Here is a 19061-nt window from a genome sequence, read left to right on the forward strand (position 1 = left end):
TGGCACATGCCTGTAATCCCAGCTACTCGGGAGGCTGAGGCAGAAGAATCACTTCAACCCTGGAGGCAAAGGTTGCGGTGAGCAGAGTTTGCACCATTACACTCTAGCCTGGGCAACAAGAGTGAAACTCTGATGTAAAAAAAAAAAAACGGCTGTGTGCGGTGGCTCATGCCTGTAATCCTTGCGTTTTTGGAGGCCCAGGCATGTGGATCACCTGAGGTCAAGAGTTTGAGACCAGCCTGGACAACATGGTGAAACCCCGTCTCTATTAAAAATACAAAACAATTAGCTGGGCATGGTGGCAGACACCTGTAATCCCAGTTACTCAGGAGGCTGAGGCAGGAGGATTGCTTGAACCTGGGAGATGGAGGTTGCAGTGAGCCGAGATTGTGCCACTGCACTCTAGCCTCAGCGACAGAGTGAGACTCCATCTCAAAACAAAAACAAAAATAAGACATGTATTTAAAAAAAGAAATGAATTATTTACAATAGATTTGAATGAAAAGAGAAATGCCATAAATGATAGGATGTGTACTGATGGTATGATTTGTCAAAAATCTATGTTAAACCAAATAAGGTAGATGTTTTCTATTATGGCAGTTTGACCACGAGTATCCATTTATCAGGCTAAATGCAATATGCACTCATTATTCCCAGCAGTAAGTTTTATAGTGATTATATGCAAGTTATTTTGGAACAATGTATATTTTTGTTTTTGTGACGGAAGGAGTCTTGCTCTGTCGCCCTGGATGGAGTGCAGCGGCACATTCTCGGCTTGCTACAACCTCCCCTCACTGCAACCTCCCCTCGCCCCCTCACCCCCCTGGCCCTGCCCCGTTCAAGCAATTCTCCTGCCTCAGCCTCCTGAGCAGCTGGGACTACAGACACATGGCACCATGCCCGGCTAATTTTTTTTTTGTATTTTTAGTAGAGACGGGGTTTCACCATGTTAGCCAGGATGATCTCGACTTCCTGACCTCGTGATCCACCCACCTCAACCTCCCAAAGTGCTGAGATTACAAGTGTGAGCCCCCAAGTCCGGCCAAAATTTAAAACTGTTGAGTAATTAGTAGGGCAAGAAAAGGAGAGTCAAAAAGTTTATTTTAAAGAGCAATAGATGTTTTGGTTGGACTGATATTTACCTTAAATTTAGGAACAAATCTAGTAAACTCCTGGTGCCAATTGTTAAGTGTAGACGCAGGTGAAATTATTAAGAAAGGTCCCCAAATGTTCTCTCTCTGCAACAGAAAAACCCAGTCAGCCAACTACAGGAAAAGGGACGGTATTTAATTCAAAATTATAATTAATGACAAGAACAATCTAAGAATAGGAAACAAATAACAAGAGAAACAGTGAGTAAATCCCAAATCTGCACATTCAATAGTAATATCCTATGTTAATAATAAGAACATAAAGACACACCTTGAGAAAAAAATGGCAAGCAACTATTCCCTCTTCTGACCTCTTATAGGTCTTATCCACAAAGCATTTATGACACACTGACTTGTATGTATTGTTTTCTACTATACTAGTTATCCGACAATCTTGTAGTTACTTAATAGGTATAGAGCTTTTGCTTTTTTTTCAGTTTTACGCATTTTAAAAATTTAATTCTTATAAAATTCCTATAAAGTAGATAACGTCTCCATAGAAGAGGAAGAGGAAGAGGAAACTAAGCCTCAGAGAGTTAAGTTGAAAAAGAGGCTAAATTGCCCAAGTTTACACTGGTAATAAGAGTAGAGCTGAAATGTTAGGCAAGGTGTTCTGATCTAACTATATGGCCCTTGCCACTACACTGGTGGTGATCAATGCAGAGCGGAAAGGAGTGTCTCAAAATCACATGCTCAAAAATTGTCCTAGCCCTCTTAAAAACCAAAAAGTTATAAAACACTGTCCCCTTATAAAGCTCTGAGGCAAGAATCCAGGCCCACTATCTTGGAATGCTACACAGCTTAACATAGTGCTTTTAAGTGGCTGATTTTCAACAGAAATTACCCTAAATTCTAGAGAAATGAAGATAGAAAGATTGCATCTACCCACCTCAGCCAGATGGGCCAGAAGGGCAATGCTCTGTACTGTTTTACCAAGGCCCATTTCATCAGCAAGAATGCCATTAATACCCTGGGGAAAAAAAATACATGATCAACACCTCATGCATTTCATCAAATAAAGTTCAACCTGTTACCAAAAAGAATGACCAAGATAACAGGCTTGTTTAAAGAGAAGTGACCAGAGATACTCAGCCTCAGCACTTTTACCCACTGCTATAGTAATTGCTTTTGCCAATGCTACAGCTACAACTATGAACCATGATACATGAGACAGGGCAAGGCCAGTCTGTTAGCTAATACAACCCAGACACAAAAGCAATTAGATTTACCAAGTCCATATAAGACAAACCATAAGAAATACACAAATATTCTCCAGTAGGATCTCCAGGTTACAAAAAAACAAAAAGACATCAGCTGGGTGCAGTGGCTCATGCCTGTCCCGGCACTTTGGGAGGCCGAGGCAGGCATATCGCATGAGCCCAGGAGTTTGAGACCAGTCTGGGCAACATGGAGACAGCCCGTTTCTACAAAAAATACAAAAATTAGCCAGGCGTGGTGGCATGTGTCTGCAGTCCCAGCTATTCTGGGGGCTGAGGCAGGAGGATCACTTGAGCCCAGGAGTTTAAGGCTACAGTGAGCCATAAACGCACCACTCCACTTCAGCCTGGGTGACAGAGTAAGATCCTGTCTCAAAAAGAAAGAGAAACAGAGACATCCTTCTGCCTCTTGTCAAAGGATATAGCTTTTTATTTTTTAATAAATCTACATTAATTTATTTTTAATTATACTTCAAGTTCTAGGGTACATGCGCACAATGTGCAGGTTTCTTACATATGTATACATGTGCCATGTTGGTGTGCTGCACCCATTAACTCGTCATTTACATTAGGTATTTCTCCTACTGCTATCCCTCCCCAGGATATAGCTTTTTAAAAGGGTGAAATCTAAAACATGATCTTGTACTCATTTCCTTTTTTTTTTTTTTTTTTTGAGATGGAGTTTTGCTCTTGTTGCCCAGGCTACAGTGCAATGGCGCCATCTTAGCTCACCGCAATCTCCGCCTCCCAGATTCAAATGATTCTCCTGCCTCAGCCTCCCAAGTAGCTGGGATCACAGGCATGCACCACCATGCCAGGCTAATTTTGTATTTTTTTTTTTTAGTAGAAATGCGGTTTCACCATGTTGGTCAGGCTGGTCTCGAACTCCCAACCTCAGGTGATCCGCCTGCCTTGGCCTCCCAAAGTGCTGGAATTGCAGGCATGAGCCACCGCACTCAGCCAGATCTTGTACTCATTTCACAATCACATTGAACAAATGACTTTAGGAAAAGAGATAATAAAAGAGAATGACACGGTTCTAAAATTCACCTGTTCATATAGATTGGCCAACCAATTCATGCCTTTCAGTTGATAACCTTTCAATTTGCCATTAAAAATTGTGGGCTGTGGAATATCCTCACCAGCCCGGATAGATGGGTTAGCCAGGCTATAACTCTCCCCAAACCCAGTGCCAGACTTGTTTGCTGCCCGTAGGGCAGCTGCTCGACTTTCTTTTGCATCTTCATCAAATGACCTTGTCTGGAAAGTAAAAAAAAAAAAAAAATTAGAAAAAAAAAAAAGAGGAAAAATATTACATGAAAATAAAACTCAAGATAACAATATATCTACCCTGTGCTAAGAAAAATAATTGGAACAAAATTTCTCATAATCTGATAATATAATGTAATATCATATGACATCATTTCTATAAAACATATTACTAATATTATTTAATGTAACAATTATATTAGAAATTGGGGAAGGTCACATTCGTCTATCTTTGACTTACACTCTGTCAATGTTAAATAGGGGCTCCTATGCAGTATATTAAAAACAGCAAATTTTTTACTTAATTCAACCTGATTGTAGTTTCTTTCTGATTTTGTTAAACATCACTATATCATACATAACAAAGAGCTTGGGCCAGGCGCAGTGGCTCACACCTGTAATCCCAGAACTTTGGGAGGCCAAGGCGGGCGGATCACGAGGTCAGGAGATCGAGACCATCCTGGCCAACATGGTGAAACCCCGTCTCTACTAAAATAAAAAAAATTAGCTGGGTGTGGTGGTGCGCACCTGTAGTCCCAGCTACTCAAGGAGGGTGACAAAGCAAGACTCCTGCCTCAAAAAAAAAAGAATAAATAAATAAATAAATAACAAAGAGCAAGTTATTACTTAAGTGAAAGAAGGCATTAAATAACGTAGCAGTTTTTTGAAACCATGATATGGCTCTCTTAACAAGCCAAGAGTGTGGTCTTTTTCTTTTTTTTTTTTTGAGATGCAGTCTCAATCTGTCGCCCAGGCTGGAGTGCAGTGGCGCAATCTCGGCTCACAGCAAGCTCCGCCTACCGGGTTCACGTCATTCTCCTGCCTCAGCCTCCCGAGTAGAGGGGACTACAGGCGCCCTCCACCACGCCCGGCTAATTTTTTGTATTTTAGTAGAGATGGGGTTTCACCGCGTTAGCCTGGATGGTCTCGATCTCCTGACCTTGTGATCCACCCACCTCAGCCTCCCAAAGTGCTAGGATTACAGGAGTGAGCCACCACGCCCGGTGAGTATGGTCTTTTTCATTAAACATCTATGATACATTTCATACTGTATTGCCCATGATTACTCAAGAGAAAGAAAAAAAAATACAAACTGTTCTAACTTGAAATTAACACATTGCTAAAGCTAGAAAACTGAATATTCGTTTTTCTGCCTTTCTTCTAGTATCCCTACTAATCTAAAGTGAAAGAGACCCAGCTCCACCCCCTACACACAGTTAATCACACACATATACACAAGCTAGTCTATGCTTTTAATTGCAAATGTGATTAAGACTAAAGGAAGACCACCTAAGTAAAGGCTTGTGGGGTATTTCCAGGGCCAATTACAGTAAACCTTTCTATCTGAAGACTCACCCGAGCTTGGTGAATATGGTAAGCATTTTCAGCATTCTTCAGGGCCTGGGCTTTAAAATGGTTACTATCTGAAAAGGAAAATTTATGGATTATCACACTTTATCAACTGATCTTGTTCTAAGATACAATTAACACCAATGTATGTGGATCCCTGATTCCCTCATTCTACTTATCCCTGGGTTCACGGAGGGTGGGGGAAGAGAAAGGCTAAATTCTCAGAGGTAAGAAGCTGGAAATGCAATGGAGGTGGAGGACTGCCATGGTCTCCAGCAGCCAAAGCAAGCTCACAAAAAACATCACGGCACTGCCTCTCAGTACTGGGGTTTCTTCTACCAAATAATACCAAGCTACAACAATCAAGACAATCAGGATTCAAAATTTTAATATATTTATGATAGGTGAAACTATTTTAACAGGAGAAATACAGACATATTTAAACCCCAAGATACTATAAAGCAGTTACAATCTCTACTATTTCTAGCTCAACACAATCTTAATCAGCATTCTCTGTGAAATTCCTCTCAAACTTCATCCCAATTCCTCCCTCTCCTTGTGATCACATAAAGACAACTGAACAGCTGCTTTCTCGTGCTTAAATAAACAAGAAATCGTATTATGTGAGAGACATTTTCCTCTGCTGAAACACAGTTCAGTTCTACTGAACTCTGATTACAATACCTGTTATTTCTACTAACAAATCACAACAAAAATATTCCCAAACTTGCAAGATCATATAACCACAACACTTCCTATTCAAATTCTTCAATAAATGGTCTTATACTTCTGTTATAGAAACACACTTTCCCTACTCCAGTACAATAAATCTCTCTTTTCTGGTAAATTACCTATGAATCAATAAAAAAATTTGCAAAAATTAATGTATGTAACCTTCAGATATAAAAAATAAGAGGTAGCCTTCCTCTAAGTCCTGACTGAGGACTCACCATAATCCTCCTGTGTGATGTTAACTACCACTCCTCCACCTATATCGATTTGTCTCTGGGTAGAACTGTCTTCCAGTTTCCTTAGGATTTCTTCCTGGATACCATCATGACCCATATCTCGTTTGCGACTCATGAAATGGGCATACAACTCTGTCTGGGTAATTAAGAAGTTGAGTTTTCGCTGTTGCCTCTTGGCCTAAAGAGGGAAAATAGTGAAAACAGAGCCAAATTATCAATGATATCCAAGAGGTAGTCCAGAATTCACCACTTATATTTGCATACAATTCCTTTACCAATTGTTTACTTTTAAAAATCTAAACATCACTGATAAACAATTTTAATTTAGCCAAGTCAGTGGCACTAAAAGCAATGAATAAATTTCTTTTCCTTTTTCAGACAGAGTCTCAGCTGGTTGCATGGGCTGGAGTATAGTGGCACGATCTCGGCTCACTGCGACCTCCGCCTCCCGGGTTCAAGCTAGTCTCGTACCTCAGCCTCCAGAGTAGCTGGGATTACAGGTGAGCACCACTAAACTCAGCTAATTTGTATATTACTAGTAAAGACAGGGTTTCACCATGTTGGCCAGGCTGGTCTCGAACTCAGGTGACCCACTGGCTTCAGCATCCCAAAGTGCTGGGATTACAGGCATGAGCCACCACACCTGGCGCAATGAATAACTTTCATTCATAATCTGCTAGTAACAAGTGTTTTGCTCTCCTTTATACTGTGAATCTTTTCTCCATTAGGCTTCTGACTAAAATGTTTCTTTCTTACATTACTTTTCTATGGTGGCACAGAGACAACAACTAAATTCAAACAGTATGTTCCATTTTATAACCTGGATGGTGGATACATGTCTATGTAGCTTTATTATTTTTGAAAATGTACACATGTCAGAAACTTTTCTTTTTTTTTTTGAGACAAGTCTAACTGTGTGGGCCAGGCTGGAGTGCAATGGCACAATCTGAGCCTCACCGTAACCTCTGCCTCCCAGGTTCAAGTGATTCTCCTGCCTCGCTCTCCCAAGTAGCTGGGACTATTGGCGTCCACCACAATGCCTGGCTAATTTTTCTATTTTTTTTTGGTGGCGGGGGGGGCGGGGGGCAGAGTCTCCCTCTGTCGCCCAGGCTGGAGTGCAGTGGAGTGATCTTGGCTAACTGCAAGCACTGCCTCCTGGGTTCATGCCATTCTCCTGTCTCAGCCTCCTGAGTAGCTGGGACTACAGGCGCCTGCCAACATGCCCGGCTAATTTTTTGTATTTTTAGTAGAGACGGGGTTTCACTGCGTTAGCCAGGATGGTCTCAATCTCCCGACCTCATGATCTGCCCGTCTCGGCCTCCCAAAGTGCTGGGATTAAAGGTGTGAGCCACCATGCCCAGCCTGTATTGTTGTATTTTTTTAGTAGAGACGGGTTTCACCATATTGACCAGGCTGGTCTCGAACTCCTGACCTCATGTGATCGGCCCACATTCAGCCTCACAAAGTGCTGGGATTATAGGTGTGAGCCACTGCACCTGGCCAGCCACCACACCGGCCCTAAAACTCTTACCACCAAAAGTCAAAATAACTGACAAAGAGCTATAAATTATTCTGAAAGCCAATACAATAGGTATATGAAATTAACAGGTTAATGGAAGGAAGAAAATACTCCCCAAAACAATCTACAGGAAGGAACAAAATACTCCCCAACACAATCTGTATTTTTTGGCCAGGCATGGTAGCTCATGCCTATAATCCCGGCACTTTGGGAGACCAAGGCTGGCGGATCACCTGAGGTCAGGAGTTCGAGATCAGCCTGGTCAACATGGAGAAACCTCGTCTCTGATAAAAATACAAAAATTAGCCAGGCATGGTGGCAGGCGCCTGTAATCCCAGCTATTTAGGAGGCTGAGGCAGGAGAATCACTTGAACCCAGGAGGAAAGGTTGCAGTGAGCCGAGGTCACGCCACTGCACTTCAGACTGGGTAACAGAGCAAGACTCTGTCTCAAAACAAAACAAAACAAAACCCAACAACCTGTATTTCATCTGTGATAATAATAGCTACAAAAAACGAATATAGACTGAATACACATACATGTGCAAACTTTCTTTTTTTTTTTAATGTCAAAAGGCTAAATTAAAAGTGCCTTTCAGGTGGACTGCTTGATCTCAGGAGTTTGAGACCAGACTGGGCAACATGGCAAAACCCTGTTTCTACAAAAAATAAAAAAATTTGCCAGGCATGGTAGCATGTACCTGCAGTCCCAGCTACACTGGAGGCTGAGGCGGGAGGACTGCTTGAGCCCAAGAGATTGATGCTGCACTGAGCCAAGATCATGCCACTGCACTCCAGCCTGGGTGACAGAGTAAGACATCACTTTTTTTCTAAGTGCCTCTACTCTAAAATAACCTAAGAAAAATAATCATTGTGTCGATAAATAAAATCATTCCTAAGATAAACAATAAAATGAAAACATAATCCAAAATACCAAATTATATGGAACACAGAACACAGTATAAGTAGCACATTAAAAAGTCATTATTTTGTTTTCTTTTTCTTTTTTTGAGATGGAGTCTCGCTCTCTCACCCTGGCTGGTGTGCAGTGGTGCAATCTCGGCTCACTGCAACCTCCATCTCCCCGGTTCAAGCGATTCTGCTGTCTCAGCCTCCCGAGTAGCTAGGACTACAGGTGTATGCCACCACACCCAGCTAATTTTTTGTATTTTTAGTAAAGACGGGGTTTCACCGTGTTAGCCAGGACGGTCTCGATCTCCCGATCTCTTGATCTGCCCACCTCGGCCTCCCAAAGTGCTGGGATTACAAGCGTGAGCCACCACGCCCAGCCTTGTTTGCTTTATTTTTTTTTCCCAAAAAAGAGCATTATTGGTCCAAGAGTCATTATTTTGAATTATTTCATAACAAAATTCATAAAATATACTTGATTTATCCTTGATCCACTCTCCCAAAAGAAAAACAATAGGGAATACAGCAAAAAAAAAAAAAAAAAACCCAAAAGGCTGAAAGTATATTTTATAAAGCAGTAATCTACGTAAAATTATACTGTCTCTTTAAAGCTTTATAGCACTTGAGCCAGATCCAAAATAGAAGAAAACTTGAGAAAGAGAGTGAGAGAAAATTAAGTTTTTTGTCTTCATGAATGTTCATGTTTCAAACCTAAAGTGCTATCAAGAAAATCTTTGTTTTTTTCTGAAGAGATGGTATCTTACTCTGTCACCCAGGCTGGAGGCAGTAACAAGAACACAGCTCACTGCAGCCTCAACATCCCAGGCTCAAGCAATACTCCCACCTCAGCCTCCAAAGTAACTGGGACTATAGGCATGTGCCACTACACCTGTCTAATTTTTCTACTGTTTATAGATATGAAGTATCACCATGTTGCCCACACTGGTCTTGAACTCCTGGATTCCAGCGATCCTCCCGTCTCTGCCTTTCTGCTAGGATTATGGGCATGAGCCAATACACTCAGCCTAAGGAAAACTTTCTAAAGTAAAACAATTAAGAAAAAGAATAACATCTTTTTTTTTTTTTGAGATGGATTCTTCCTCTGTCACCCAGGCTGCAGTGTAGTGGCACGATCTCGGCTCACTGCAACCTCCACCTCCCGGGTTCAAGCAATTCTCTGCCTCAGCCTCCCAAGTAGCTGAGATTACAGGCGGCTGCCACCATGCCCGGCTAATTTTTGTATTTTTAGTAGAGACAGGGTTTCACCATGTTGGCCAAGCTGGTCTTGAACTCCTGACCTTGTGATCCACCCACCTCGGCCTCCCAAAGTGCTGAGATTACAGACGTGAGCCACCGCGCCCGGCCAAGAATAATATCTCTAACCCTAAAGAAGTTAACTACCATATGATTAAATGAATGAAGTAGATTAAGAAAACAGAAAGGATATGTCAAAATTTTATTTCAAAAGTTCAAAGAAAAAGATGCATAAGTCAGCATAACCATCAGTTAGCTATCAACACAACTAAGAATCTAGGTCTCAGAAATCTAGAATATAGGCCAAGTTGCCTGCAAAACTTCAAGATCTGTGGCTAACTCTCAAATGACTTTAAATTCTCTGAGTTAAGAATTCCCAAAAGCATCAAATGTTTACTAACTTGATAATATGATTACCTTGCATGCAAATATACGAATTAACCAGGAGACTTAAGAGAACTGAGCAAAATCCATCTTCATTCTCGAAGTCATGATAAAATAAGGGAAGATCAAGAGCTCAGAAGAGGCTCCAAAGCTCCACTTTGACATGAGTTACTACATATACCTGAAAGAAAACATCATCCAATCCACTAATTCCCTTCTTTCTTCAAATCTCAACTCTCCTTCCATTCATCTCAGCTGGTTTATCAATGGCAATACAATGACTTTGCCTTCTTATTCTCTCCTCTTGCTTCCCTCAGCAATATACACAGCCTACATCAGCTGGCATCAGGTTTACCAACAGTACTGGCTGCAAGTTAAAACAGTAAAGTAGGCTGGGCACGGTGGCTCACGCCTGTAACCTCAGCACTTTGGGAGGCCGAGGCAGGCGTATCATCTGAGCTCAGGAATTCAAAACCAGCCTGGCCAACATAGTGAAACCCTGTCTCTACTAAAAATACAAAAAATTAGCCGGGCATGGTGGTGGGTGCCTATAGTCCCAGCTACTCAGGAAGCTGAGGCAGAATTGCTTGAATGTGGGAGGCAAAGGTTGCAATGAGCCGAGATTACGCCACTGCACTCCAGCCTGGGCGACAAGAGTGAAACTTCATCTCAAAACAAAAAAATAAATAAAACAGTACAGTAGGTGAAGGGTAAGTCTTAGAAAACTGGGCTCATTGTCCACTGTCCCTATCTGGCCCTGAATTTGGCATCTATTTCTTACTGTCCAAAAAAAGCAAAACTGCAGTCAGCACCTACAAACAAACCAAGATGAATTAAAAGCTACTTTCTTTCTCTTTTGCTCATTCCTTTTTCTTGAGGAATAAGAGCCCAGAATAGAGGAAGACAGCTTAGAAGAAAAGAGAAAAAGGCCTGAGGAGGGCCTTACCAAAAGACTAAAAGCAGAATTGGTTTACTAGTCTAAAATCACCATCCTCAAAATTAAGTCTTTAAAAAAATTTCTGACGGTAGGAGATCAAGGCAAGCGGATCACTCGAAGCTCAGGAGTTTGAGACCAGCCTGGGCAACGTGGCGAAACCGCATCTCTACCAAAAAAAAAAACCAAAAAATTGACAGTGTCATTGGTTAGATGTACAATTTTCAAAATGCAAACGAATCTCTTCAAATGGCTGTAGTAATTAGGGTTTTCAAAATGTTATGCTTTTGCCCTACCTCCCGCATTTCCTCATCCAACTTCCGCTGCTCCAAAGCTTCCTTCTCTGCTCTCTTGCGGTGCTCCTTCTCTACTTTCTCATATTTCTTCCAGTACAGAAGCATCTCCTTGGTGAGGCGGCGGGCACGAGGCAAGGTTTCCTTACAGTTCTTCTGGGCCTGCAAGGCAGCTCGACGCACCTCCTTCATGCACTGGTGAGCAAGCTGAAAACAACAACAGCATTACAGCGGAAAGGACCCCATACCAGAGGCTGGTTCTTCCTGGACTCTAAATCACATCATTCCTCAATCTGTTCAGCCAAACTGTCATCCTTGACCACATCTTTCTCCTGCAACTTGATTAATGTCCTTGTACAGTACTGTGACATAGGCCCAGACCCTTTGGTATTATCAGGGATAAGAAATCTATCCAATTTCTATCACCTTAGAAGATGAAAAATTATAATGATGAAGAAGGACCTGGGATGTGCTTGGAAGTTACAAAATGTTATTGTACACATTAATAACAGCTATCACTGCTTATTACATCTTTAGCACCACTGAAAAATATATTAAACCAATTTACTCTTCACAAAAACCCTATGAAATTGGCATTACCATCACCCTCATTTATAAATGAGGAAACACAGTTGAATGACTACCCCAGAGAAACACAACTAGTAACATGGCCTAATCTGATCCTCACAATTCTTAAAGGAAGTTGTTTTAGTCTCCTCTAAGGGAAGATATTCACATCATTATTTCTTAGACGAGACTGAAGACAGGAAGATTCCGTGATCTGCTCAAGAAATCAGGGTGGGCTATGGTCTTATCCAAAAAGGTTCAAATACCAGAAATGTGAGGAAGAACAATTTTATTTAATAAACAGATTGAGGCCGGGCGCGGTGGCTCATGCCTGTAATCCTAGCACTTTGGGAGGCTGAGGCAGGCAGATCACCTGAGGTCAGGAGTTCAAGACCAGCCTGGCCAACATGGTGAAACCCTGTCTCTACTAAAATACAAAAATTATAGGGCATGATGGCAGGTGCCTGTAATCCCAGCTACTCGGGAGGCTGAGATGGGAGAATCGCTTGAACCTGGGAGACGGTGGTTGCAGTGAGCCAAGATCACTGCCACTGCACTCCAGCCTGGGCGGCTGAGACTCTGTCTCAAAAAATAAAAATAAAAAATAAACAGCTTGAGAACATTCGGAAACTCTCTTACGAACTATTAGATTCATGATCAACAGGTTACGACGGACAAGAGCAGCAAGATGGACCCCAAAGAAGAAGAATATATTCCAGCAAAACATGAAATGGAAAATACAAAACTACAATTTTACCTTTCGGCTATTGGTGAGAAACAGGTTACGAGCTGAAGCTTTCTGCTTATTTGCCTAAAATATTTAAAAAACAATATTTCATTTAGGATTCATTTTTGAACTAAGACTATGTAGAATGAACAGTCTTTTACTCAATTCCTAGAGGGTTAGAAAATGTCAAGCCAAGCAAGATACATTACTTCTATAAGTCATCCAGATGTATTGTCTCAACGCCATACATAAAACGATTAAAGAAGCATTCAAGAAGAATAAGTCAGCATTGTGGATGCCTTAAATAGTCTTCTGTATACTTTTGGGAAGATGTTAAGTTACATGTAAGGCTTGAAGTGGACTAGAAAAATGTTACAATACCTAAACCTTAGCACTATCCTGATTAAAACATGTTGCTTACCAGGGCCAATCTGCAAGGCTGAGAGAACAGGGCATCCAGATACAGGAATCATTAGGAGAAAGATAAACTAGTCTCCTAAGTGTGATTCTAGCCCCACCTCCGGCCTAGGCAAACCTGATGTCACTATTACTCAGTTTCTGCCACCACATAAGCCTAATCTTCTCTAAAACTAAACTCCAAGGAAGACCTAACACAAAATGACCCAGCAGCCCACAACCCAGCTATTTGTGTTTTCCACTCTAGCTAAGGGGAAAAACAAAAGTCAGTACAGAAACCTGACTCCCCATGATGTCTATTTGACATGGAAGAAGATGCTGAAGAGGCAGAGCTGGGTGGCTCTTTCAGTACTGAAGAGTACTCTCCTTGATGTTAAAGAAACAATGGGTTCAAAGTGACAAAGAAGGTCTGAAAGCCATTTCTTTAATGTTTGCACGTAAGACAGCAAATTTAAGGGAATATATGAGCCTTTTATAAAAAAAAAACTCTTACTAATTAAAGAGCTATTGTCACTCTGAAGCCAGGAACCTCAAATATTCCCACTAAAAAGTCATTTCCTGGCCAGGAATGGTGGTTCACGCCTGTAATTCCAGCACTTTGGGAGGCCGAGGCAGGTGGATCACTTGAGGTAATGAGTTTGAGACCAGACTGGCCAATGTGGTGAAACCCCATTTCTACTAAAAATAGAAAACTTAGCCAGGCATGGTGGCACATGCCTGTAATCCTAGCTACTCGGGAGGCTGAAGCAGGAGAATCACTTGAACTCAGGAGGCGGAGGCTGCAGTGAGCCGAGATCACACCACTGCACTCCAGCCTGGGTGACAAGAGCAAAACTCCGTCTCAAAAAAAAAAAAAAAAGTCATTTCTTGGCCAGGCGCAGTGGCTTACACCTGCAACCCCGGCACTTTGGGAGGTTGAGGCAGGAGGATCACTTGAGTCCAGGAGTTCGAGACTAGCCTGGGCAAGATAGTGAGACCTCGTCTCTATAAACAATAAACAGAATTGGGCCGGGCGTGGTGGCTCACACCTGTAATCCCAGCACTTTGGGAGGCTGAGGTGGTTGGATCACCTGAGGTCAGGACTTCAACACCAGCCTGGTCAACATGGTGAAACCCCGTCTCTACTAAAAATACAAAAATTAGCTGAGTGTGGTGGCAGGCGCCTGTAATCCCAGCTACCCAGGAGGGAGCTACCTCAGGAGAATTGCTTGAACCCGGCAGGTGGAGGTTGCAGTGAGTCGAGATCATGCCATTGTACTCCAACCTCGGTGACAAGAGCGAAACTCCGTCTCAAAAAACAAAAAAAAAATTAAATAAACAGAATTAGCTCAGTGTGGTGACACACACTTATAGCCCCAGGTATTCAGGAGGCTGAGGTGCGAGGACTGCTTGAGCCTGGGAGATCAACGCTGAAGTGAACCAAGATGAGTCCACTGCACTCCAACCTGGGCAACAGAACAAGACCCTATCTCAAAAAGAAATGAAAACTCATTTCTTTCATTGAAAGGACACCATCTGAGGCCTCTTCATCAGGTACTAAGTCATGGGAAAGTTTCCCATAACTTTCCCATCAAGAATGCTCAAGCACAGGCCAGGTGCAGTGGCTCACGTCTGCAATCCCGGCACTATGGGAGGCCGAGGCGCACAGATCATGAGGTCAGAAGATCGAGACCAGCCTGGCTAATAGGGTGAAACCTTGTCTCTACTAAAAATACAAAAAAAATTAGCCGGGTGTCGTGGCGGGTGCCTGTAGTCCCAGCTACTCCGGAGGCTGAAGGAGGAGAATGGCATGAACCCGGGAGGCGGAGCTTGCAGTGAGCCGAGATCGCACTCCAGCCCAAAGCCAGACTCCGTCTCAAAAAAAAAAAAAAAGAATGCTCAAGCATAAACTATGTCTCCAGAAATACTTATTAACTGCTATGGAAAAAAAATTTTAATTTTACAGTAGCAAAACACCACCATACCAAGGGATCAAAGGTAATATCCTCAAAACATTAAAACAGGTTGGGCATGGTGGCTCACACCTATAATTCCAGCACTTTGGAAAGCTGAGGTGAGCAGCTCACTTGAGGTCAGGAGTTCAAGACCAGCCTGGCCAACATGGCGAAACCTCGTCTCTTCTAAAAATACAAAAATTAGCTGGGCGTGATGGCGCGCACCTGTAGTCCCAGCTACTCAGCTACTTGGGAGGCAGAAGTGGGAGAATCGCTTAAACCCAGGAGGCAGAGGTTGCAGTGAGCCAAGATCGCACACCTGTACTCCAGCCAGGGCAAGAGATGAGACTCCATCTCAAAAAAAAAAAAAAAAAAAAAAAATTAAAACACACTATAACCTCCATAGTTTAAAAAGTGTCATACTAACCTATATGAAGTATATGTGTAAGATGCAGATCTAGTTTTATCTAAATTGCTACCCAGTTGTCTTGGCACTACTAATTTGTAAGTCCACCGGCTTATTCTACTCATCTATTTGCCTATTCATGTGCCAGTACCACACTTTTTTAACTGTAGAGGTTTTGTAGTGTGTTCTAACGTTTAGTGGGGATTTTCCAATTCTTCCCCAGCTACTCCTACATTCTGACTTCATCACATGGACTTTAGTATCAACTTTTCTCAATTCATAAAATATCCTGTTTCTAAAAAAAATCCAATTTATAATGAAATATCCTGTTCCTATCAGGATTGCATTCAATTCATCCTTAAGAGTAATATGTAAACAACTGGTGAATCTCACTTAAGGGTAAACAGACATTCCTTGGACTATAATTGCAACTTCTTTAAAAAAAAAAAAAAAAAAAAAAACGCTACATATGGCATCTGGTTTGCAACTATTAATTTTGAAATTATATCAAAATAACATGTTATTGGCTGGGCATGGTGGCGCACACCTGTAATCCCAACACTTTATGAGGCGGAGCCAGGCAGATCACCTGGGGTCAAGAGTTTGAGACCAGCCTGGCCAACATGGTGAAACCCCATCTCTACCAAAATACAAAAATTAGCTGGGCATGGTGGCATCTGCCTGTAGCCCCAAGTACTTGGAAGGCTGAGGAAGGAGAATTGTTTGAACCTGGGAAGCGGAGGTTGCAGTGAGCAGAGATGATGACACTGCAATCCAGCCCAGGCAACAGAGCAAGACTCCATCTCAAAAATAATAATAATAAAATAAAATGTTATCAAAACCAAATGAATTAAGAGGAAAAATGCTTATACATGTTTAACTCGTTCACATTTTATTCTAGTGCCTGTGATTATCCAGCAACATTCAAACATTTGTAAATTCTCTAAGAAACATATCAACTCCTTTTTATTTTATTTAATTTTTGAGATAAAATAAATAAATATTTATTATGTTACACATTCTGTTACACAAGCTAGAGTGCAGTGGTGCGATCTCAGCTCGCTGCAGCCTCAACCTCCTGGGCTCTATCTATCCTGCCTCAGCCACTTGCATAGGGAGGGCTACAAACATGTGCTGCTACGCCCAGTTCATTTTTGTAGTTTTTGTAGAGATGGGGTTTCACCATGCTGTCCAGACTGGTCTCAAACTCCTGGGCTCAAGCGATCTACCCACCTCAGCCTCCCAAAGTGCTGGGATTACAGGTGTGACCTGCCATGCCTGGCCTCTTTTTAATTTTTTCTAATATCACCTATAAATTGGCTGTCAAGTATCTATTGCTATATTTAGGAAAACTGCATTCTTTTCTTGAAGAAGTTGTCCTCCAATTTTTTGACCACGGAGCATCACACAATAACTAATTGTCTTGTGAATTCTGACCACATTCTAGAAGAAACTGTTAACTGAAAGAGGACTACTCAGCATTTTCTTGATTCCAACAGATTAGTTTCTTTGCAGAATTCCTATCTGTGAAAGTATCTAGCTCTCAGAGTTCCTCTTTAGTGGGTGGGGAGAGAAAACATTCTCCTAATCTCCATCTCCTGGAGGCATTCACTTACCTTTGGTAGTTCCTTTTTCACAATGCTGAGCCATACTTTCCTGCGACGAGCATTCAGCTGTTCAATTGATAAGTGCTTTTTCTTAGTGCCAGGGGGAGGTGCATCGTGAGAAAACTTGGCAAAGACTTTGGTCTGGTGGTGATGGCGACGAGGGGATTCTTCAGAGGAAAGTTCTTCATCTCTTCGTCTTTTTTTCTTCACTTTTTTCAACTTAGCTGCAAAAGAAACAGATGCAACAGGTTGCACTTCCACAGGAGATAGTCACAAAGCAACCTCATGACTTAAAACATGCAAGGTTCTTTCCTTATTCCACCTGACACTGACAACACATATCCCTTTATCTACTCAGACCCATGAATATTCCTTGAGGAAGAAAAGTAACAGAGAAGGAGAAACATACTGATTGATACCTCACTAACCTGGAAAAGAACACTGGATACTCACTCTGTTTATATGAAAGTGAAATACAGAATAAAACCCGAGAACCAAATTTCTTTTATTTTTTTTCCGAGACGGAGTCTCGCCCTGTCGCCCAGGTTGGAGTGCAATGGTGCAATCTCGGCTCACTGCAACCTCCACCTCCCAGGTTCAAGCGATTCTCCCGCTTCAGCCTCCCGAGTAGCTGGGACTACAGGCACGTGGCAAGAACCAAATTTCTTTTGAACCTAATAGGTAAGGAAGTGTCTGAGGTATCACAGACTCAAGTAATAGTCAAAGGAAGGAAACTTATTTCTACTTGGTGGCAATATAAGGTGGCTATACATCTATGCAGTGTGGGGAAAATAAGAAAAAAGTATACCTATAAGGTGGATAAAGAAAAATAAAAGAGAAGAAAAAGACATATTGATATGTCACTAAGACTTGCAAGACAAAAATACATGAAACAAAACCTTAATTCAGGTTGGAGAAAGTGTGTGGAGGGTGAGAAAACACTAATAAAGATAATAGAGAAAGAAGGGAAGGCTAAAAGGAGCCTTTTTGAGTACAATTCATACCTTTAAGCCAGGTGCGATGGCTCACACCGGTAATCCCAGCACTTTGAGAGGCCAAGGCAGGGGGATCACCTGAGGTCAGGAGTTCAAGACCAGCCTGGCCAACATGGTGAAACCCCATCTCTACTAAAAATACAAAAATTAGCCAGGTATAGTGGCGTGCACCTTTAATCCCAACTACTCGGGAGGCTGAGGCATGAGAATTGCTTGAACTCAGGAGGTAGAGGTTGCAGTGAGCTGAGATCACACCACTGCACTCCAGCCTGGGTGACAGAGCGAGACTCCATCTCAAAAAAAAAAAAAAAAAAAAGAAATGAATACTTTCAGGGGAATAAAATTTGCCTCACAAAGATAGTTTAAAACTTTCTCTTTCAGTTTCCTTCCTGATATCCAGCTGCTGAGAGCTCAGTAAGAGAGGAAAGGACATTTCCTGGCAAACATGCAAACAAACACTACAGAAGATCATCAGGAGGTGATCTATTTTAAATCACCTCGGACAGCAACAATGATAACTTATTCCAAACACTTCAGGTTACTTTTCTTACTTCTCTGTGCATAACCAACTTCCTATCCCAGAACATTTGCAATATTTGCAGTGTGTATAAGAAAAATGGAATAAACTAATTTTGCCTAAACCTTTAGCTAGGAATCTGTCTTTCCAATTCTAGAACTAAAGACTATAAGCCAAATATGAATTAAGGTTAATAATATAGTCTACCCTTCCTATCTGTGGGTTCCACATCATAGATTCAACCAACTGAGGATCAAAAATATTCAGGAAAAAAAAAAAAGAATGGTTGCAGCAGCTGTACTGAATATGTACAAACTTTTTTTGGTCATTATTCTCTAAACAATATAGGATAACAAGTATTTACATAGCATTTACATCATATGAGGTATTATAAGTAATCCAGAGATGACTTAAAGTATACGAGAGGATGTGCACAGCTCATATGCAAATACTATACCATTTTATATAATGAATTTGAGCATCTCTGGATTTTGGTACCTGCCAGGGGTCCAGAATCCAATCACCCATGGATACCAAAGGGAAAACTGTACTTGCTACTAATTAGAAAGGAGAGTTTTTCAGATAAAGCAAATTTCTACCATATGGACTATACATAAAGTCCAAATGCACCAGTAGGCCACATGC

At 41.7% G+C, this 19061-nt stretch overlaps 1 protein-coding gene across 4 annotated transcripts in view; it reads right to left on the reverse strand.

Annotated features, from left to right (window-relative positions):
• The window catches only part of INO80 (INO80 complex ATPase subunit), a 137070-nt gene that overhangs the window by 89301 nt on the left and 28708 nt on the right, over window positions 1-19061 (reverse strand). For 3 of the 4 annotated variants that reach the window (XM_510320.6, XM_016927958.4, XM_054667384.2), the window contains exons 7-14: window positions 16914-17128; window positions 12571-12624; window positions 11250-11453; window positions 5938-6133; window positions 4994-5061; window positions 3419-3628; window positions 2041-2121; window positions 1143-1238 (exon numbers count right to left, since the gene is read on the reverse strand). In XM_510320.6, the coding sequence (XP_510320.2) occupies window positions 1143-1238; window positions 2041-2121; window positions 3419-3628; window positions 4994-5061; window positions 5938-6133; window positions 11250-11453; window positions 12571-12624; window positions 16914-17128 (1124 nt within the window). The remainder of the gene's footprint in view (window positions 1-1142; window positions 1239-2040; window positions 2122-3418; window positions 3629-4993; window positions 5062-5937; window positions 6134-11249; window positions 11454-12570; window positions 12625-16913; window positions 17129-19061) is intronic. The other variant, XM_016927956.4, reaches the window with a different exon arrangement.

This window comes from Pan troglodytes, chromosome 16 (assembly GCF_028858775.2).
Source record: "Pan troglodytes isolate AG18354 chromosome 16, NHGRI_mPanTro3-v2.0_pri, whole genome shotgun sequence".
Taxonomy (NCBI): domain Eukaryota; kingdom Metazoa; phylum Chordata; class Mammalia; order Primates; family Hominidae; genus Pan; species Pan troglodytes.